At 41.0% G+C, this 23,204-nt stretch overlaps 1 protein-coding gene and 1 pseudogene across 1 annotated transcript; both read left to right on the forward strand.

Moving 5' to 3' along the window:
• Nucleotides 1–4,304: 4,304 nt before the first annotated feature.
• On the forward strand, nucleotides 4,305–6,557 carry LOC147896786 (L-gulonolactone oxidase 3-like). Its single transcript, XM_087382024.1, has 2 exons — nucleotides 4,305–5,447; nucleotides 5,596–6,557. The coding sequence occupies exons 1-2, from the start codon at nucleotides 4,538–4,540 to the stop codon at nucleotides 6,456–6,458; spliced, it is 1,773 nt and encodes a 590-aa protein (XP_087238150.1). The 5' UTR covers nucleotides 4,305–4,537; the 3' UTR covers nucleotides 6,459–6,557.
• Nucleotides 6,558–8,992: 2,435 nt separating this feature from the next.
• On the forward strand, nucleotides 8,993–10,891 carry LOC147896787 (uncharacterized; annotated as a pseudogene).
• Nucleotides 10,892–23,204: the final 12,313 nt, after the last annotated feature.

Below are 23,204 nucleotides of genomic sequence, written 5' to 3' on the forward strand. Positions count from 1 at the left end.
TAAACATACCATGTGGTGTTTATACATTACCATGTGGTAAATGGTTGTAACCAATCTCAGTTGTAACTCCGTGGTAATCGGCTAGTTCTATGTAGACCTTTTATAAAATCACAACTAGATTTATTCTTTTATAGTTTTTCCTTTCAAGAAACATTTAAATAGATTGAAATTGACTAATTCAAACCTTCATGCAAATATCTGGGAATCAACATTTAAAAAGTTATGTGAAGTGTGTTGTTTTTTGCTACATTCAATAATTGGTCAAAATAGTGGAACTGTGATGTGAGAAGCTTTCATCCTTATGAGCTATCCCTTGAATTGATAATGAGTCTTTGCTATGCATCATTTGGGAAGACAAGTTTGCATCCCCCAGCTCTCCTACACCAACTTCTATGTTTATTAATTGTGGCATGGATTTCCTGAGTTGGCATGTGATAATGCTTTTTTCCTATACCATTTATTTAAGGACTCAAACCTGTCTTCTTTCTTATTGATATCGTTCTTTGGTACTCCTTCATTCTCTCCTCGAGCCTCTTCTTGTAAAATACAACCGATCAAGTTGTGTTCCAAGATCACTTTAGAAATGGTTCACTAAGAGCAAAATTTTCCATTAGCTTCCCTTTTTCTTCTCATCCTCCCTCACTCTATCATACTACACACATAGATATAGGCTACATAGCATTATATTTGTAAAACACATCAATCCAAAATTTCAAGTGCTTCACAAGGGTAGGCAAGAATGGTTGTTTCCTCCTTTGAGATATGTCATTGCCATATCACATGGTCGATTTTCATCGATGGCATTATGGCCAACCCTTCAAGCAGCTTTGCTACTACAGTTCAAGGAGTCTAGGCATCTACTCTAAGGTTGCTTGTGCACTGATTCTATTGATTGCAAAGAGTTCCTTGAAAAACAAGTACTTGAGTGAGCTTTCCTACCAGCCTCACCCTTGAGAAATCATATCCTAAAATGTGCGATTGTGCTCTAAACTTGGTGGATAAACTTAGCCATGACTTTATAGAATGCCTATTTTGTGGCATAAGATTTACTAATGGTGTAGAAAACATGATAAATATCTATTTCATGTCTTGCAATTTGATCTCAATTTGATTTCATATGCCACATGACCCAATTTGGATTTGTCAACCAAAAGATATAGTTGTCAAAGTTTGATCATTTTTTGTGATCGACATAGGTTTTTGAAAAATAAAAAGAATGCCGTGGTTGCCCAATATTTTGTCCCAAACCCAAAGAGCGCCTCATTTTCTACAATTCACCTTTAAAAGAACTATGCTAATGTGAGCCTTGAGTTCCAATAACTTTCATGAATACAAGAGGTAGAGAAGTAGAATGACCTTTGGGTGATCTCAATTGGTGGACAAGTGAAAGAAGAGAAAGGTTGTTGTGATTTGATCTCCTCTACTAGCACATCTTGTTGGTATGCCATAAAGAAGTAGACAAAGGGACTTGAGAGACATAAGAGCAAGAGATGATTCAAGAGGTTCTCAAGGATGGTATTGAAGTTGATGTGGCAGTGTGTGAGTGTGGAATCACCATGGGTAGCATTGTGCACATGCATTGATGGGATCGTTTGGTGTTGATGCTCCATTGATGAAGGCAATGGAGTAGCCACCACAAGAGGCAAGGAGGGAGGCAATGTAGCATGGGGTTGGTGGTGGACTAGAGATGAGAAGGGAGCAAAAAGGCATGTTGAGCCATAACTATCTGTATAGGTAAGATTGAGAGAGCGCTAATATGGTTGCAATATGGTTGGTATGCCATAAAGAAGTAGATGGAGGGACTTGAGAGACATAAGAGCAAGAGATGATTCAAGAGGTTCTCAAGGATGGTAATGAAGTTGATGTGGAAGTGTGCGAGTGTGGAATCACCATGGGTAGCATTGAGCATGCATTGTTGGGATCGTTTGGCGTTGATGCTCCATTGATGAAGGTGATGGAGTAGCCACCACGCGAGGCAAGCTGGAGGGAGGCAATGTAGCATGGGGCTGGTGGTGGACTAGAGACGAGAAGGGAGCAAAAAGGCATGTTGAGCAATGACTATCTGTATAGGTAAGATTGAGAGAGTGCTAATATGGTTGCAATATGGTTGTGTAGAGGATTTAACCAACACATAAAAGCAAGAGGAAAGCTAGGTCCTGAGGTGGAAAAACCACTATGGACCTTTAACGCCCATTATCAAGTACTTCAAAGAGTAGTTGGGGTAGTACTAACAAAAGGAAACCTTGAACAACCTATAATAGGTTAGGGTTAGGACTAACACAATAGTTAACACTAACCTCAAATTTCAAAAAGGTCATGACATTGACTTGGATACTTGTAAAGGAAAACAAACCATTGGTTGTATTTACAAAAAAATTTCCCATCATCCCACTTGTTGCTGAGAAATGCAGTGTCATTGAGCATTCATGGGCATTAGTTCCCATGAAATTCTAGGCCTTTATGAAATGCCACCTCTTCTATGTCTGCACAAAGAACTTGCAACCAGTCCAAATTAGGGAAGGCCCTATCAACAAATTAGCTATGTACAAGAGACTGAGACCTGAAACACTCGAGTGGAGAGCAATATCTTTTGTTTGTATGGGGGTGGTCGATTTCCAAATTATGGCCCTTAGATGGCAGGGCTAGTAGTGGGAACATAGAGCGCTCAGGAAAATAATGCCACTTTATGGCACCTACAGAGCACCTACACTTAAGTGTAAACGAGCTCTATGAGGACCAAGAGCAAAAACACATCTAACAAGAGTGAAGAAGAGTGCGTGGGCACTACGTCTTAGTGTAGTGAACTATCTACTCTTCCACTCCATTCATCAAGGAGTCTCCCTTGAGTTTGCAAACCCTTGTCACATCTCATAAATGTAAATTTGAGCTAGGCCAATGCTTTGACGGAGATGCATAACGGCTGTGCTAGCTTGAGCAGCCTCATGGGGAGGCCCTCTGAGAGTATCTCCCCATGTATGCTAGTGAGGTTGTCCTAGCCCTACTAGTGGGCCAACAAACACCCTCCCATGTTTGTTAAGCTATTGAAAGTCAGCAACTCAGTTGCTTCTGTTGAAGCCTTGCTGGCTCAGCAATTTAATGCCCAACTCGGGGGGGTCAATCATCATATGTAACCCTATCCCGTGAGTTCAGCAGAAGGATTTTTTTTATTTCTAAAATTTACAAAAATAAATATACATAAGGGACTATTTAAAATAGTTTTGGAAAAAATTTACAGATTTGTATAGAAAAGGGGTACATTTTATTAATGAAATTTTTTACAAATAAGGGACTTTAAATATAGGCCTTGAATGCATGTGATATAGAGGGTTTATACATAGTGACCCCCCCGAGATGCCCAAACACTGGGATTGGTCCAAAGATCGCATCTTCTTTCATGTGAAATCTTGGTCAGGCCCTCATAGATGGGATCCAAGAAAGCTTAATGGGACATGCCTTTTAGGATGCTGGCATGGCATCTCAATGCTTCTAGCATTGGGAAGAGTGTGGGGCGCCGCCTCGCTACTAATAATAAAAGCAAAAGGTCAATAATTTGAATGACTTTTGTCATTCATAAGGCCTACCCAAAAGAAGTTAGAGTAAGGGTAGAGCTTCTAGGCTACGTCAAGATAATGTGGGCTTGGAGATGAGATCGAGAGTGGGAGGGAGACTTGAGAGCTTGAGAGAGAGAGAGAGAGATGAGAAGAAGTGGGAGAAAATATGAGAAGAAGGAGAAAATGGTGGAAGTGCCAAGTACTCTCCCGAAAAATAAAATAAATATAAAAATAAGCAATATCGCTTGGAAAAACAAGGTGAATGATAACAAATCATTCATAAGGCCTGCCCGAGATCCAAATAGCAAAAGAGGGCAGAGATGATGAATTGATAGTGATGAGGGAGACAAAGAAAGAGAGAGAGAGAGGCGGGGGGGGGGGGCTAAAATAGAATGAGGATCAATAAAAAATGGAGAATTTTTTAAAATAAAAATTGGCTAATTAGCTTCTTATTGAATCGCCTTCACTTAAGACCTACCTATGGCAGGCCAATAAATACAAAAATAAGCAATTTTGCTTGGAAAAATAAAATAAATACAAAAATAAGCACTATGGGGTTAAGGGCCATAGTCTCCACTTAAGCCACCCTGAGGGCAGGGAAAAAAACCCATATGAGCCACAGACTCTTGATTAAAGTTCACCATTGAAACATGGGCTTTACCACCATTGAGGCATTGGCATTGCCAGGCTGCGTACCTTATAAAAGCTGAGAGATGCAGACGAAATGAACAAAGAGAGGCAGAGGGAGGAAGACAAGCGAGAGAGCGCCATAGGATCCCGTGGCTTTACCACGAGTCGAGAGTCGATAGCGTAGTTCGTCTCTTTCCTTGTCTAGCTTCCAATCCAGTAGAAGAGCCCACGCTCAATCAAGCCGTTTAGCACGTAGCCACCCCAGAAGTAGACACGCAGGAGAGCGCCGTTTAAGTCTATTCGAAGCTTATCGATCGTCTACTTATAGGCGTTTCATCGTCCCCATTATTATTGAGATGGTTGTTTTCCTGCTGCTGCTCTTCGCTGCCGCCTTCTCAATCGACGATGTCTCCGCATCTATGCCCTCCCCAGTTCAATGTAGCTCCACCGGTTGCATTGTCTCTTACTTCCAGGACATTTGGCTAGACAGGACGCCTTGCAAGGCGCGCCAAGTGATGTACCCGTCTACGGAAGACGAACTCGTCCGCGCAGTGGCGCATGCAGTCCAAAACAACCTCAAAGTCAAAGTGATAAGCAAAGCTTCTCACAGCATCACTAAGCTCGTTTGTCCTGGTGGTGACGACGGCGTTGTCATTAGCACTAGGAACTACAATCACAATATTTATGTCAACAAGACAGCCCTGACAGTAACGGCAGATGCGGGAGTGTATTTGAGAGATCTAATCGATCGAATTGCTGAAGACGGCTTAGCGCTTCCTCATGCACCAAACTGGGAGGGGTTGTCTGTTGCTGGATTAGTAAGCACTGGGGCTCATGGAACTGGCTTATCCCGAAAGGGATCCGCTACTCATGAGTATGTAGTGAGTATGAGACTTGTCATCCCTTCCGGCCCAGAAGAGTCGTATGCAAGAGTTGTAGAGTTTACTGAGAGAGATCCAGAGCTGAATGCAGCAAGGCTCTCTCTTGGGGTCTTAGGGGCCATTTCGCAAGTCACATTCGCTCTAGAGCCCATGTTCAAAAGATCTGTTTCGCTTGAAGTTCGAGACGATCATGACTTGGAAGATGAGTTCGAGTCCTTTGCGAAATCCCATGAATTTGGAGGGGTGGCATGGTATCCATCTTCGCGAAAAGCATTGTTCAAGCTAGATGACCGCGTTGGTGTGGAGGTTGAAGGTGATGGTGTGTACAACCTTGCCCTTGATGACGCGATGCCGGTTTCTGTTGCAGAGAGCATACGATCTACTGGTACGTATTTTTTACGTACAAAGTACTGTTGCATGAGGTGCATGAGATTATCCGCCAAAAATTGAATTGAAGACAGCTTGAATAATCACATTTGCTTTACTAAAGCTGCCTGACGGCGGACTTGTTCCCTGATGAATTGATATCGCAGAAGAAGCTGCCGAACTCCAACGGGATGCCCGAGGCTTATGCAGGCTTTCTGAAGATCGGCTTAACCAGCGGCTTATTAGCGGAGACGGTCTTTTGAACGATGGGATCAGCTTCCAGGGCTTCCCAGTCGTGGGTTATAACCATCGTATGCAAGCCTCTGGAGGATGTCTACTATCAGGTCACTCCGATGAATCGGACAGTGGATCCTCCCTCGATACCGACGCGTCGACATGCAGGTGGGATCCTCGAATGGCAGGCTTTTTCTACTACGACAGTGCCATCTCTATTCCCATGTCACGTATAAAGGAGGTGATCAAAGATATTAAGAGAATCCGAGAAGATGATCCAACTGCTTTGTGCGGGGTAGGCATATCTGGGGGCTTTCTGCTTCGATTTATCAAGAAATCAGAAGCTTATCTTGGCGAAAAGGAGGATGCGACAGTGGTGGAATTCATGTATTACCGTTCGAAAGAAGCCAACACTCCAAGGTTGAACGAAGATGTGATGGAGGAGGTGGAACAGATGCTGCTACTGAAGTATGGGGGAAAGCCTCACTGGGGAAAGAACAGAGATTTATGTTTTGAAGGGATGGCAAGCAGGACTCTAAATTTGCCAAAGTTTGTGGAGGTGAAAGAGAAGCTAGATCCTGAGGCTTTCTTCTCGAGTGAATGGTCAGATGCAATTCTTGGAGTTGGTGCTCGAGGAGTGCAAACGGTAAGAGACTATTGTGCTCTTGAAGGCTTATGTATTTGCTCCAAAGACACTCATTGTGCTCCGGAGCAAGGATACTTGTGCAGGCCAGGCAGGGTCTTTAAGGATGCCCGAGTCTGCCGTTATGTCATGGAGACCAAGGATGAACTTTAGGTTCTCTCTCTCTCTCTCTCTTATCATCGTGTATTCGCACTCTCCTTAAAAGGAGTGCTTTAGTGGGAGTGCTTTAGTGAAGAATTGATGCTCATTGAGACCTCTTCTCTCTCTCTCTCTCTCTCTCTCTCTCATCATCATGTAGTAGCAATCTTTCCTTAGAGCCACTCCTTTAGTGGAGAGTTCAAGCTCCTTTCCGAACTTTTCCATGTGTTTTTTTTTGGAAAAAGAAAAACATTCCTTATATGCAAAAGTTCTTCAAATTGACATAGTTAGACCTTAAGCTCTACAAATTGCTTGAAGCCCTTTCTAAAGTGGTCATCGCTGATCCTCCTTGGATTCATAAGTGCCTTCATCATGCTTGTCTCCTTTTACTCTCGTTTTGTTGCTCCACACCTACGTCGTATGTGCTTGATTATCAAGGAAAATTTGGAGACCAATTACCAAAGCATGTCACCAACCAAGTACTCACTCGCCTTGTAGCAATTGAATCCATATATTTCTTCTCGTTAAACTCTCTATTCATTGCAAAATCTATTCATTGTAAAATGTGAAGCGGTGTCTCTGCCTTATTAGGCTACAATCGGTTAGTTTTGTCGGGGTTTGGGTCTGTTGAAACCATGGAAATTATGTGGTTTGAAAATGTGGGTACAGAGATATGTTTAGGAATCACCTTCATGGCTCCAAACCACCTCATTCCGAAAAATGAGAAAACTACCAATCTTTAGTTTTCTTCCCTTTATCTCCCCTCCATCTCATCTTCATCGATTTCAATTCCTCAAGCTAGTGTGAAATTGGTATTGCTTGCTTGAATAGATAATGTCGTGTTATAAACCCATTGTGTGCCCATGTTGTGCAATGTTTTTTAATGATATTTGATGAAGATACCATTCACCTCACTCAAAATTTGAGAAAGATGCCACCACCAATATTAAACATTCCAAGATGTCAACTTGGCCATTTGAACTTAAGGGGATCACCATCATATCTAAATATAGCATGTTAGTTCACGAAAGATTTATTTAACAACAAAAATTGACCTTTGAAAAAAGATAATAAATAAATTTTATACCTTTTAAAAAAGATAATAAATATACCTATTAAAGGGATTTTTAAATTGGGTATTGACAAAAAGGTAAGTTTGTGTAGAGAAAGGGGTCATTTTCTCAGGGGATGCACTACTAAGAAACCCTATGTGTCACATGCGTTCAAAGGGTATTGAAAAACCTCCTCAACTAAAATCTTCCGCCCAATAAAAACATCCCTCTTTACTTATGGACTAAGTGATTTTTTCCTAAAATTGAATTGAAAAACCCCTCTTGTTATTGTAATCCTATTAACTTTTTTCAAAAAGTGGAATTAAAATACCCCTCCTTTTGAATGCACATGGTACACTACATTTTTATGAGGTGACCCCCCGAGGTCATTTTAAAGGCTTAAACTTTACAAATAATGGGTCATTACGGGAGAAATGGGGTCTCAAAAGGGCCTCCAATTAGTGTTCCCTAATTTCTAGGGATAAGTGGGATTTGAGGTGTACTAATGAGAGTGCTCCTTGTGTGGGGTGATGGTATATTGAGGTGGAGGGATGGCAGGCATGTAAAGATGCCCTATTGGCTATTCCTCTTTCATTGGGAACCACCCAAAACATCCTCTCCCCACTTAACCCATGCTTGACCACCCTCCCATGTGCACCCACCCCAGATCAACTCTTACTCTTGCTTCTCAGTGTTTCTTTGTTGATCTTACTCTTGCTTCTCAGTCTACTCTTCTCACTTGCTTGATTGATCATCCTAAGTTGGTAGAGTGTAGAAAGCTTGCTGGGATTGGTGCATGTAGAGACAGGACAGCATGTAGTGAGGTCCTTAGTAGTGTTCGTCATTCTTATGCATCTATCAAAAAGAGGAACACTGCAGATGCCTTGGCAACACATCATGCTATTGTGGTTGCTATTACTCGACCCCACATGGCAGGTCATTGTCACGCTACATCTCACTTACTCCACATTCCAACACCTACAGTAAGAGTGGGCATGATCAAGAGAGAGAGTTTGGATGCCAATGATGTTGATGCTCCATGGGCTTCTAGTGGTCACGCACCTTGAAGTGATTGTTTTCTTAATGAGAGCAACAAGGCATTCGTAGAGCGGCAGTTTTGGGAGGAGCATTGTAGGGCATCACCAATTTTCAAGAAGGCATTGAGAAAGAGGGTCTCACATGGTGTTTACATCGAGCATGGGGCATGCTTTCTTGAGGTTAGCCAAACTAAGTTGTATACTCGGTTTATAGAGGCACATCCCCACATTAGGATTGGGCAAAGATCTTTTGAGAGGTGTAAGCCATGATTTGTGCAATGTTTTAAGGAGTGGGATACATGCTGTTGTCGATACCATGTCAACTTTGGATTGTTTTACGATGTCTTTCATTCCCTCATTGGACATAAGGGAGTGGTTCCTACCAGTCCTCATGACTTCATTCACTCTATATTGTGTCCATGAGAGGAGGATGTGTTGTACCATTCACTTGATTATGTGGATGGGAGATGTGCCACATGCGGTGATTTGGCCCTGCTTCATACCATTCAGGAGGATGGTACTGACATGGAGATTGTGCATTGGCAACGTTACGAGCATGTTACACACACATTGGATGGTGGTGGATAGTCTAGGAGGTTGCATATTGTGGAGAAGGAGACTCCATGTGTGGTGTTCATTGATCATTTCAAACGACAGATCTACCCATACATACATCACATGCACACTGCAAAGTGGGAGGCCCAACAGTTTCGCACTTGCCTCAACACATTTCCTTTGGGGGCGGTTGTCTAAGTGGTGGACTTTGCAGAGAATTACACTTTCGCACCGTAGCATGAGATTTAGTCCAAGTATTATTTTCTTGAGCAGGCAACACTTTTTTGTTTGTGCTCTCCCTCGTTGGTGTTTAAGTGTTAGTGTGTATATTAATGTAGATGAATTAGTGAGGTTTTAGGTGTAATGACTTGTTAACTAAGTGTGTACATGTATGCTAATATTGTACATGTTAAATAAATAGTTGTGTTTTTTTATAGGTTGCTATATTCATGCACATTAGCTACAATCATGCATAGGCACAGCTGGATGGGGTTGATAGCACCCATAACTCACGAGTGATTATCAGAGAGTATCACTTCTACATCAGTGAATGACCATTCGCATGATGCACACTTTGCACATCATTGCTTCACTCTTCATGATAGTTTCTTGAGAGACCAGGGAGTCACATGGCAGTAACATTGGATTTGGTCTGATGGATGTGGTGCACAGTGCAAGGACAAGGCAATCTCTCACAAAGCCACTCCAAACTCCCAATGAGAAGTGGCCCTGTATCCGATGAGCTATCACTACTCATCTTCTCCACCTGCACACATCCACAACAATCCCTGCAAGACAAGTTAAACACCTAAATTCCTCAAACCCTAAACCCTAAGCCCCCAAAAAACCCATGTTTTGTCGGTATGGGTGTCGGTATATACTGATATCCATGCTAACACCCATGCTGATGATTTGCTTTATATACCCACACTAATACCGATGCTCGTACTGATAGTTTTCGGGAACTAAAGCCGCGTGATGTTCGTCCCGTGACGCCATTCATTTTTTCGTGTGTTCTACTCCTAGATAGTTTTTTTGGTTCCATAGATGGCACCATGATGCTCGCATCCTAGTGATTTTGAGCTACTTCAAGACTAGGCATTGGAAGGAAGAACATGATGGTGTAGGTGCATGCATGAAGCATGCTTTACGATGCCACCAGTTGTGGTATGGTGTTGATTGGTTTAGGGATGCATAGCAGGTAGTTGAGTGGTGCATATTGCACTTGAGTACTCGTGATACTTCTTATCAATCACGTACAGATAGGGTGGTGAGGCACTTCTTCTGGTCTATGGACGTTGGGAGTATTTATTGGTCCATTGCTTATGATTTTCGATCAGTGCATGGTACTTTTGATTTCCATTCTATTAGGAGTACATGCTCTAGGGATCCCATGATCTTCTCTCGACGGTTTGCATGTTTCTATTCTGCATGTGTTGATGGCGATTGGGGAGGATGTTCCATGATAACATGGGCTAATCCATGGACACATCATGTGCTTTCTCCCTACTAGCCTTGGGAGGCAGTGCTTGATGTTCAGGATATTGGGTTCACATTTGGCAGGGATTATGATGAGTTGACCATTTTGTTGGCCATTGATGATGTTTTTGCTGTCATTACTCCTGAGGGCAATGAAAAGGGTGTGGATTACTACTTGTTGAGATGCTCTTTGGTAAAGAGTGTGCTCAATGAGGATTCAATGGATGGACATGGGATTTCTTTTGGTACTCACAGCATGGTGGTCGGTGGTTACTACTTCCAGCAAATACATAGGCATGGCAGCATGATCGAGTTGCTTCAGTAGCATTACATGGCTCATCGCAAGGCATACATGTATTCCCACCTTGTTGTTTCAATCAAGTTTCAATTTCATCTCATCTGATCTCGCAAGGATGGATCCAGTCCACGTTGGCAACTTGCAGTATAGGATCATGAGAGCATACTTGCAGCTATTGCCATGCGAGCAGATCCCGAGGAGTAGTGCATTGTACTATTATTTCATATTGTATCATTGTGTTAACACTCTATATTTTCTTTGTATGGAGGATTTATAGTTTCATTGTATTGGTTTTTCATTCCATGTCATTTTAATTTACATTATCCTTATGTGGACCATGTAACAATTCAAATCACTTTTTTACAACCATTGCAATGAAAACATATTATCTTAACAAAATGATTGATCTAAAAATGTACACAATGACTATAATCCATCAAAGATTTGCATGAATGACAAGAAGATACATACACAAAAAAGTACATCCGTGAAAAACTAGCAAAAAAGAAATACATAAAACCCAATATATGTCTATAAAATATAAGGTTGTACAACTGTGCTAACCCAACTACTATGGGTTTAGCATATACAAAAAAAGATGTCCACAACAATAAATACATATAATAGAGCTAACCCATAAACTTTGGGGTTAGCTACTCTGAATCATCCTCCTCAATGGCCGATAGAGATCTCTAGGCTACCCTCTAATGCTCTCCACCTGCCACTCGATCTACTATTGTGGCATGCTGTGAGATCCATTGTGCACTGAAAGGGGCCCTTGTACCTTGTAACATGCATACTGCATCCTACATGCCTCCTGCAACATCTGATGCCTGATACTCCACAAACAATAGTCGACTCTGACTTGTGTCTCGAACTCTAAACGAGTCGACCTTCCAACATCCGAGATGCACTGCTCTTGCTCTAGTGTCTCTGTACAACCTGCCTGCAGAATCACCTCCTCGTGGCACTCTAAATACACAAGCCAAATCATTATCATCAAAGTCCTGTTGCATCCATGGAATAGGAGTTGGCTCCTCAACACCCTTTGGAATGTCAAAATAGCCCTCGTCTCATGCAATCCTCTCAATGTCCTCCTACATCGTGTGAGAAGCGGGCCTGCCAATCATTGGGTCCATCTCAACATGCTCTCGAAGATACAATGAGTCCATATCTAAAGCCCTATATGTGATGAGGGGGACATTTGTTGTGCAACAAGGGCATCTAGATCTAATAGTCAATGATTATACAATGTAATCCAAATGGAGTAGATGCCCACAGCCAATTCCATAAAATTGTATCCCATCAAAGTCTATCGCACACAAAGTGCAAGAGGTATGACCTACAAACTCTAGCACTATATCTGAAAGTCTCAGGCATCCTAAAAACTATGACATAGGCTTTGGATACAAGGCTATGTATGGATCCAGAGATGCTGCCCTACTACCACCACGCTCCTCAAAACGACAAACCTACATGCAAAAGTGCTCGACCCTATGCTCTACAATCCTACGCCTAGTGGTCTCATCATCTAGGTGAGCCTGTATATCCTGAACCTAATCTTGAAGGCGATTCTGAGTGTCACGCAACTGATCCCATGTCTCATTCAACTTTGCCCTCAATCTCTCAATAGTGTGCATCAACTCATGAAAATCCATAGAAGGTGTTGATGCCTATGTAGATATCATGTGCACAATGACATTGTGCTATAAGTATAAATCCTACCTTAATGCACCAAGAGTTAAATATGAAGGATAAAAACAAATAAGTGGAACACACTATGATAGGAGCAATAGGTGCTACAGTCGCATGTGATGAGCCAACATCTACACCACTACTAGACGGTGCCAGTGCCTATGTAGATGTCATGTGCACATGCTATAAGTCTAAATCCACCTTAATGCACCTAAAGTTTTCTATGTCACATGAAAACAAATAAGTGTAACATACCATGGTAGGAGCAACAATCACTACAATTGCATATGATGAGCCAACGTCTGCGCCAGTACTAGACGATGCCGATGAAGATACATGATACATGTGGCAATAACCAAACACATAAGAGATATAAAATTCAAAGTATAACTTAAAATAAGAAAACATATCAAAATTATACATAACATGTCAATAGGTTGAGTCTCTGGTTGTGACATAGTGCTAAGCATATGCTGAATGGACTTAGCAACAGACCTCACACCCAAAGTGATGTGAGATCCTACCTCATGTATAGAAGATGAGGTAATGAATGTTCCTCGAACATCTGGTCCACTAGCACCATGCCCTCCATGACTAGGCCATACACTAGAGTAGTCCACTCTATGTCCCAATACAAACTCGGCATACAACTGCATGCCAAAGTATAATGGGATTTGATGATTATTAGGCATTCGTCCATTATTAGCAGCCACATATCGGCTATAAATATGTGATGCTACCAATGGGTGAGAACACCTAGATATCATCAGGGGCTTCCCCCTTGCTAGCCTATTGACATGCCTATCTAAGAAGATATCTAGTAAGACAACATCCCTGATACTAGGCAACCTCTTGGCCTCATCATATGAAAGACCCTGGGATATGGTAGTGAGGAGATGAGTGTGTTTCCAATCCTCTAAGTCTAACATACTACCTAAAGTATGAAATGATGCAAGCATGAACTCTAGGTCTGAAACAAGATGGAGGATGGCATGGATATCATGCGCCCTACCACAAATACTCAATAGCTCACTCTCAATAGATGATATAACATCAACTAGGGACATCGAACCAGCCATGGAAACAGGAATCATGAAAAAAAGGGCCAAAATGCTGTAAGGAAATGCTAGAAACTAAGCTGACTAATGCTATAAATAAATGCTATGGACTAAGGGAACTAATTCTAAGTACCAAAAGAGAATAGCAAATACTAAGCACCAAAAGAGAAGAGTAAGGTATGATGACTTAGCAGGAATCTTTTGGCTTCTTTGATGAGGAATAGGGAGGACTCCTTTGGCTTCTTTGGTGGGGAAAGGACTTGAGGATGGAGTGAGGGAAGACAAGGAGAATGAGGGAGTGGGGCCTTTTAGCTTGGAGGGGGTGATATTTTGAAAACTGTTCTTATGGGATTTTTAATGCCGGGTGGCATCCATACCTCAATCGAGGTGATTGGTCCCTTATTTGAAAGGACCAATATTAACATATTGAAAGGGCTATCATTGTGGCAAGCCATACCTTGTTTGAGGTATTACATGCAAAGCATGCATACATGGCCATGTAAATACCTCAATCCATGCATGCATTGCATGAGCATGCATTACCCCATTGCATGAATGCCACATAAGTGACATAACCTATAGCATTTGAATCCATTACCTCATTCAAGGTATGCGACATAAGTGACATAACCCACCACCTATATAGACCTTACCTTGTTCGAGGTATGCCACATAAGTGACATAACCCACCACCTATATATGCCTTACCTCATTCGAGGTATTGTGGGGCTTGCCACTTGGATGCCATGTATTGCATGTGTGTGACATAACCTGCCAACTCGTGCCACCTAGCTCGTTCATGGTATTCTGAGGCTTGCCACCTTGGCTGCCACTTGGATGCCATGTCATATGCAAATACCTTGATCGAGGTATCCCTTGCCAAGTCACATTGCCAATGAGGTGCCATGAGGTGCACATACCACAATCGAGGTATTTAGCTGCTAAGGTGTCAGTACCTCGATCGAGGTATTTGAGTCCCCAAACCTCCAATGGATGACATTCGGCAAAATTGGATTGCTTGAATTACCTCGACCAAGGTATGACCGCCCTTTGTATTTTTTGAGACGTGGGTGTCACACTCTACCCAAAGTGGTCAAAATGTGGATACCCTTGCCTTGCAACCACCCTGATTTCCAAGTCCATTGAGAGCATCATGTGGGAAGTTGCAATCAACACATTGTATGATGGTGCTTAGATTTCAAAACAATGGGCTTTCCTTTCAATCTTGAATTTGCAAGCACTGTATGGTTGGTCAGACATGAGTATCTTGGCCTTATTGAGGTTAGTGCATTTATACCAATTGATGTTTAGATCTTAGCTTAACAATTACTAGTATCGCATTTGTATTGTTCCTTGCATAGGTGAATTGCAATAGGTTGCTCCAAAAAACATTGCCTATTTGAAATACCATGCTCACATCAAGGGATGAAGTGAGAAATATGTTGGAAAGTGTTGGGATGGAATCTTAAGACTATCCATGCTTGTCCTAATGATTGTATGTGCTTTCTTCATGAGTATGTGGATTTGATTAATTGTTCAAAGTGTGGGGCACAACACTATAGGTAGGACTTGCAAGGTCAAACCATCTTCTTGGGACACTTTTCTATCATAAGAAGAATACAACATGTGTTTAGATGCAAGTCCATAGAAAAGTTCATGACATGGCATGCTTCACAATGGTCCACTGATGATACTTTGAGGATTCCTCCAAATTGTTCTACTTGGAAGCACATAGATAAATGTGCCCAAACTCTGCAGCCAAGCTCTATGACGGACGACATTAATCCTTTTGGGGTATGCTTGACGTCTTGGTCACTATGGCCCATATTTTTGGTGAATTACAGCATCCCACAATGGTTAATAATAAAGATAGGACATGGGTCATTGTTTCTTGGGTGTAGCCATTTTTACTAAGGTTCAGGGGCCATTTTTACTGAGGTTCAGGGACTTTATAGTATATAGCTACCTTGCATGACCCATAACTTATGCATTTCTCGATGGAATTTGGCAAAATTTATCTTCAAGTTATAGTACACATTCCAAAATGGAATAAGAGAGAAAAAAATTATGGAATAAAAATTTGGAATGAGACCATTAAAGCATTACAAGTGCTATGTTGCATGTGAAGCATGCATCTTGAAGACTATAGGATATAGCAATTTATTCAAAAAAATTACAATTTTATTCTATAAATACACGCAACCAAGTAATCATTCAAAAGTATACTATATGAGCTTCTCCTCAACCCAAGGACACCTAAATGAGAACATTCATTGTTAACGGGCCTCCAATGTTATGCTAAAGTGATGCATAGCCATTTGAGGGCATGCTCTATAACTTTTTTTTCATTTGTTGAAAACCAAAACGGATTGAAAATTTGGAATCCAAACTAGTGGGACTACTGCATGGTGGTCTTAAAGCATTTATAGTTGTTGGTATTAGTATCTAGATTCACCCTAAAATGGAAGAAGTTGAAAAAGTGCAATCTGTGCATGTGCAAAGATCTTTTAATAAATCCAACACTATTTACAAATTTGAATTATTTCTTTTTCCATGCACTTAATTGGTATATGGCTCATAAGCATGCCAAAGGCCATTGCATTTCATAATACACAGCATTAAACTCAATAGCGTGCCCTTTGGCCTATTGGTATTTAAAACATATTAGGCCACATTACACTTGTTTGGGATATCCAATTCTGCTGACTTGTATGCCAGAGGGCAGAAAATCAACAGCTGAAAATTTTGCTACTCCTTTAAATTTTGAATTTTCACACTCGCCCATCAAATCTTGGAATATTAAGTACCTGCAACCTATCCCCTCCCTACAAATGCCCTATAGCCTGCACACACCTCACGTGACCTTTTGAAAACTTTGATTTGCCATTGTCTTATTTTGGGTAAGTTGTCTTCTATTCTTTGCTTGCCTCACCAGCAAGGTTCTCTAGGTCTATTCTGGACTGATCGTGGCCATGGCATCAATGGTAACATGTAGCTCATCATGCCTTGTAAGAGAAGCAGATAGAGGCTACGAGACAAAAAAGTTGAAAGCCACGTCAAGGCACAAGGAACAGATTGCAGGTCCACGAGGAAAGCACTGGCATGGTATCGAAACGGCAATGGAAGACACTTTTGCAACATCTGCAAAGGGAGAAAGAACAAGAAGAAAGAAGTCACCTTACAAAGCAGGAGCAAGAAGCAGTTGCAGATGCATGCATTTGATCATTGTCATTAGAGCAAAAAACACAAGATTTGGTGTCACGATTGGTGGGAGCATTTGAGCCAGCAACATCAGGCCATTCAGGTGATTACTAGTCTGGATTCTTCACAATATTTAGCCTGCACCATCCTAAAGTTCATAGAGTAACAACCCCAGCAACACCTCGGGAGATACACACCCAAGAGGTGATGCTCTCTAACCTAAGAAATGGCCTACAGAAAGTGAAAGGCGTGCACAGCTTAGATCAACTAGCTGCTACAAAGAGGGCAACATTAGCTATGTTGGTGTCCCCTAAAACAAAGGAGAAATAGCTTGGGCACACAATGTCAAAGATGTTAATCAGAAGGACAAATGTGGCTCCAGAGGTTGAACATAGAGCAGAAGCAATGCACGATCCTTGGGGGTGCACTACTAAGAAACCTTATGTATCACATGCCTTCGAAGGATATTAAATAAACCCCTGAACTAAAATTTTTCCCACAATAAAAACACTCCTCTTTACTTATGAACTAAGTGAAATTTGTCAAAATTAGAATTAAAAATCCCCTCCTGTTATTGTAATTATATTAAATTTTTCCAAAAATTAGGATTAAAATACCCCTCCTTTTGAATGCACGTGGTACACTAAATTATTTTAGGTGAACCCCCTGAGGCACGATCATCCTGATCCAAGAAGCCTGTGGGCTTCAACAGAATGCAAGAAAAGGAGAGAAAGCCTAAGTGTAGAAGTCATTGCTATAGTGATGATGTTTTGGCATGAAAATATGAGAGTTTCTCCAAATAGAAAGGACATCTGTAAAAAGTGGACAGGATGCTAGGTGTTTGAGGAGCACATCATACACATGCTAGATACAACACAAGTCATTGTTGCCTAAACAAGCCCGGTGGTTGTTTGTAATCAAGCTTTGGGAATCGGATAGTTTACTTGTTTCATTTCTTAAACCAGGTTTGGACTAAATATGATTGTCCTAAACCAGCTCGATGGTTGGAACATCATACAGCCGTAGGCTGGTTCAACTCAATCACCAATTATGTGATTGTCCTAAATCAACGTGGTTGAATAGACATTAGTTGTTACCCATCTCGGTGGTGTGGTTGAGCAAAAATTAATAGCAATATATTTTGCTAGAAAACAACAATATATTGTTATTTTACCAAACCAACCTGATGGTTGGTACATCATGCAACCGTGGTTGCTTCAACTCAATCACCAATTATGTGATTGTCCTGAACCAGTGTGGTTGAACAGACATTAGTTATTGACCAGCCCGATGGTTGAAATTATTGTTTCTTAGTCCTTAAATTCATTAAATTAAATTTCCTGCTATTCGGGTTATATACCACTATTTCTAGATCGGGATGGCTTGGACATAATGTGATGTCCCAAACTAGCCCGGTGGATGGAACATCATACAACCGTGGTTGCTTCAGCTCAATCACCAGTTATGTGATTGTCCTGAACCAACGTGATTGAATAGACATTAGTTACTGACCAACTCAACAGTTGAAATTATTCTATTTCTTAGTACTTAAATCTGTTAAATTTAATTTCCTGCTATTCGAGTCCTATACCACTATTTCTAGACCGATATGGCTTGGACTTAATGTGATTGTCCTAAACCATCCCGATGCTCGTTTAAAACAAACGATTGATGACAAACAGCCAAGCAGTTACTGACATAAATTGTATTTGTGTTTGTGAAATACAAAAATAGTAAGCAATATATTGCTATTTTCTAATTGTGAAATTCAAAAATCGAAAGAAATATACTTGTTATTGTCTAATATGTGAAGTTGATACTATCAGGCTAAACCACCCTGGTGGTTGAACTTGTGAGACAGTGTCCAAAACCATCCCGGTGGTTGAAATTGTGACTGTCCCAAATGTGTCCTAAACTAACCCGATGGTTGACTGTCCTAAACATGTCCTAAATCAGTCTGGTGATTGAAATTGTGACTATCCTAAACCAACCCGATAGTTGAAATTGTGACTTTCCTAAACCAGCGTGGTGGCTGAAAATTGATTTGCTTCATTATATACTGTAATTAGATTGTGTTTTGTCTTGTTTTAGTAGTGCAAAAAGGGGGCTCATTGTTCTATTGTTCCCACATGTTGGGTCATCTAGACAGAGTTGTATCTCAAGTTTATGGATCAAAATCCAGACATTTCAATTGGGCAGAGGAGCTTTGAGCATTGTAAGCCGTGGTACATCAGGAAACTCAAAGATAAGAATGTTTGTTGTTGCAAAACACGCATAGACTTTGACCTAGCCCGGCAAGCTATGAATGACTTGAGATCTAGCATTGCTCCATGGGAATTGATGCCCATGCCTCCCCAATGAATGCACAATCTCTTCAGGCCACCTAGACCCTCATCATGTGTTGTTTGTGGCACCATGAGTGGCACCGCATTGAATGCATTCATGGCACATGCGCGCATTGGAGTCAAAAGCTGAAGAAGAAGACATTTCATGTCTGTCCAAATGAAATGAGGGAAGACAACCATGTTGCTCTAAAATGGAAAGTTTGAAAATGTCAATGTTGAAGGATCCGATAAAAAGAGATGGCTATTGTTATATAAGATCACTCAGCCAAGGGAGCTTATAGATCACGTGGTTCAATCCATTCCAAAATATGTGCTTCACAATTTCACGGCCAATTAGCAGGTTAAGCAATTTAGGACGTGCTTTGCCAATTTTCCCCATGACACTATTGTCTCTGTCATAATTTTGCTAAAAATTATTCATTTCAAGAACAAGATGAGATACAAAGTGCTCACTGGTACAACAAGTAGATAACAATTCTTGTGCATATCATGTATAGTCATTTGCTTGACTCTTCGAGGCCAATCTACTTGTTGACTCATAGGAGTCTAGGTCAGTGCAATGCACATAATTTTTCTACATTTTAGATGATAGGGAACATGACACGTTATTTGTGTAGCATACTTTTCTACTACATTGTGAATGGCTGAAAAAGAAAAATCCTCATGTAGAAAATATAAAACAACATTGGGTGTGGTCAGATGGTGCTGCCTCTCAATTTAAATCAACTCATGGATTCTACGTTGTCTCAAGGTTCAAATCCCTAACTAGTCTCAATTAGAATTTCTTTGGGTCTAGCCATGGCAAGGGTGAACACAATAGATGCAGTGCTATTATTGAGCAATCTTTATTTAAACACCCATTTACATGCCCTCAAGAAAACTCAATGATTCCCATGATGTTGTAACATGGCTTACAACCAACCTCTCCACAAGCGCACATTCAACATACAGTAAACAAAGCCTAAAGAATGGTGTGGTATGCAGAGTTTTCCATGAAGGGAAAGTGGATGAAGTGCAAAAGAGAAGTCGGCACGATTGTGAGATAATTAAAGGAGTTCATGGACTGGAAAGCATATGGCGCTTTGCAAACAACTAACTTATTAAAACAAGAAAACGTTCTTATTTCTACAGTACGTGCATTATAGGGGATCATGACGATCGTGAGAACATTGCAACTGTGAAGATATGGGAGCGAGTTCAAGTTTTCCCTCTACATTCAAATGTAGTGACAAACAATGGAGAGACATACGACACACGATAGTTTGGGGAGAGTTTCAATGACCTCACTAACCGTCTGGAAGAGGGGGATGACTTTGCAGTTGTCATCGCCTCTTGGGAGAATGAGGAAGATGGCCCATACTTTCTATTGTAGTGCACAAAACCTAAGCACAAGGTTGAGGAAGCATTTAAGGATAATTGGGGAAAAACCTATGAGAAGTGGGATGTAGTAGTGGAGCTTTTTGGTACAAAAAAACATCCAAGAGAGGCCGCAACTACAAACTTCTACATAAGAGCACAAGCGTTTCTGTACTATCATCTAGTAAAAGCTATTAAGTTCCATATGCAACCCGTCATGCAATATGACATAAATCTGAATCCTCTTTGGGATGCAAGCAAAAGATGACACACATCCCAATGATGAACAGAACAATGAACTCACCAATGATGATTACTCGGACACTGATACTTTGGTCCATGGCTTGTACAACAGCCAACAAGTAGTCAACTTCGAATACAAAACAATTGCAATTGCTACCATCCAAAGGCTTCTCCCCATTTAGTATATTCAAAGACAAACACTACAAAGAACTAGCATTTCCTAGATTATTTTTTGGCGAACAATGGCAATACAATATTCCAAACACTGTTCCATATAATTCAATTGCATGTTGGTAGCTAACAAACATCAATCATCTATTCGCTCTTTCAATCGATAATATTTTCTTTAAGACAATGAAAAACCTAGTGCATCAAGTGTTGTCGTCTTCTTGGGTAAGAATGCAAAAAGCTCAAACAAAAGGCCAAACAATACAGGCTAAGCATGCACTTCTAGATACAAATCTAGAGGAACTACTCCAATCCAACATAGGTTACTAAGACCACAGATTTAAGAACATCATCTGATTACAAGTACCACTTGAAAAAAAACTTATTTGCAATGTTACAACAACTAGGCCCTCCAACTTTTTTTGTCACATTCTCTGCCACTCTTGGTGAGTAGACTTGTTGGTTACAGGAGTGACCCTTGTTGTTGTGTGTTGAGTTCGATCCCCAAGATCAACGTCTCATGATCCCATGAGGGCCTTGCCTTCTAGCTAGATGTTAAAAGAATTCTTCTTCTTCGTCTATCTGTCTTCCTCCATTTGACGATCCAACAACACCTCCCCCCACACACCCACCCACCCACTTGTTCAATGATGAATTAGAGGACTACATGAGGATGCTTGGAGGGAAGAGAGTACACATTGCCAGATATTAGCTCACACATGCTACTGAAGGGCAGGAGTGTCTTCAAATTGGATTTAGACCATGCTGGTGGCTGTTAATATCCTAGTGCAACCAACCATCGTGTTGTCGATCACTTATCTAGCACTACTACTATGTTGTTATCCCTACACTACTACCATGCTATCCTAAAATTTGTTGCACAATGCTATACTAAAACAGTCCCCTTTAGACTAATTATCTTTAACCGTCTGATTTCAACAGTGGGCTACTTAAAACATTTAATTACTAACATGGAAGTAGGTCAAAATCACATATTACAAGCACCATAGATTATGGATGATGGTAGGCCGAGAAAGTCCACAAGTCCAAGAAATGTCTGCAAGAATTTTACTTTTTCAAAATACAACTGCATTTTGCAGCTCAAGGAAACTCCAAACTCCCAACTATCTTATTAACCTCCCTATAGCAAGCATCTGCTAGCTCTTTATGCCAGTCTAATGGACTATTGTAGACCTCTTCAAACACTCAGATCAAACATAGCTTGCTTGTCTTTGTCGACTTGTATGCCCATAGTAACTCCTACTTTCTCTTGGGGTCCTCTTCATCCTAGTATTTGCACTCTATACAAAATCGTGCCTCCATCATGTCCTGCTAAAAGAAACATACATCATGAGCTTGACAAGTACCTTAAAGAAACAGGAAAAACAATAGCCAAGGAAACTAATATTCAATGATTGTCTTTGCCGACTCCAAGTAATAGACCACCACTGAAGCATGTCCTCCTTGTAGCTATTTTCTCTTCTTCTCTGGATCTATTTCTGCAAGGTCATCCAACGTCATTTACAAATAGAACAAAAGCATTCCAATGTCTTTTGGGTATACCATAGATTCACATTAGGTGGATCGGTGTATAGAGTTTTCAAGGCACTAGATTTCATAATGGGCTCTTAGTTGTGTCTGCACTACACTTAAATAGGGAGAGAGTTCATTGAACCCGACCTCATTCTTTAGTCTCACATTAGTTGTCTAATCAAAATCTTTTGTCTCACATTAGTTGTCTAATCAAAATCTTTTATCTCACATTAGTTGACTAATCAAAATCTTTCAGTCTCACATTAGTTGTCTAATCAAAATCTTTCATCTCACATTAGTTATCTAATCAAAATCTTTCACCTCACATTATAGTCCTTGGCATGTCAAAGGATACTATCTAGTCACATAGCTGAGAAAACATTGTCCAAGTAAACTCTGGAGAAGATTAACAAGTCAATAGCTAAAACACAGATCTCATAGATTACATCTCAAAGACTCCTTTCCTTTAGATTACATCTCAAGGACTCCTTTCCTTTAGGGGGCTAGTTCCCCATTACTTTGAGCAGGTCACCTTTTTGAGCCCCTGATTGTAGGATCATCCCTCCTTGCTCCTTTCCCTACTCCTTTCCAAAAGAGGGTTGGTTCCTTCCTTCAAGGGCCCGGCCCCTCCCTTCATGTCGCTTCCTCTTCCCTTGATTTGAGCTTCCTAGTTGCAAGATCGGCCCTTCTTGCTCCTTTCCTGGGCTGGTTCCTCTCGTTAGGGTCCTTTTCCTGGCAGTT

Source organism: Dipteris shenzhenensis, chromosome 11 (assembly GCF_047967505.1).
Source record: "Dipteris shenzhenensis isolate YYH24624 ecotype China chromosome 11, Dip_SZ_1.0, whole genome shotgun sequence".
NCBI classification, from domain to species: domain Eukaryota; kingdom Viridiplantae; phylum Streptophyta; class Polypodiopsida; order Gleicheniales; family Dipteridaceae; genus Dipteris; species Dipteris shenzhenensis.

What these genes read in the sequence shown, in the direction of transcription:
- LOC147896786 (XM_087382024.1), top strand. Translation starts at nt 4,538, where the DNA reads ATGGTTGTTTTCCTGCTGCTGCTCTTCGCTGCCGCCTTCTCAATCGAC. An exon ending in AGAGAGCATACGATCTACTG is followed by an intron (nt 5,448 to 5,595) that starts GTACGTATTTTT and finishes TTGATATCGCAG; the next exon opens with AAGAAGCTGCCGAACTCCAA.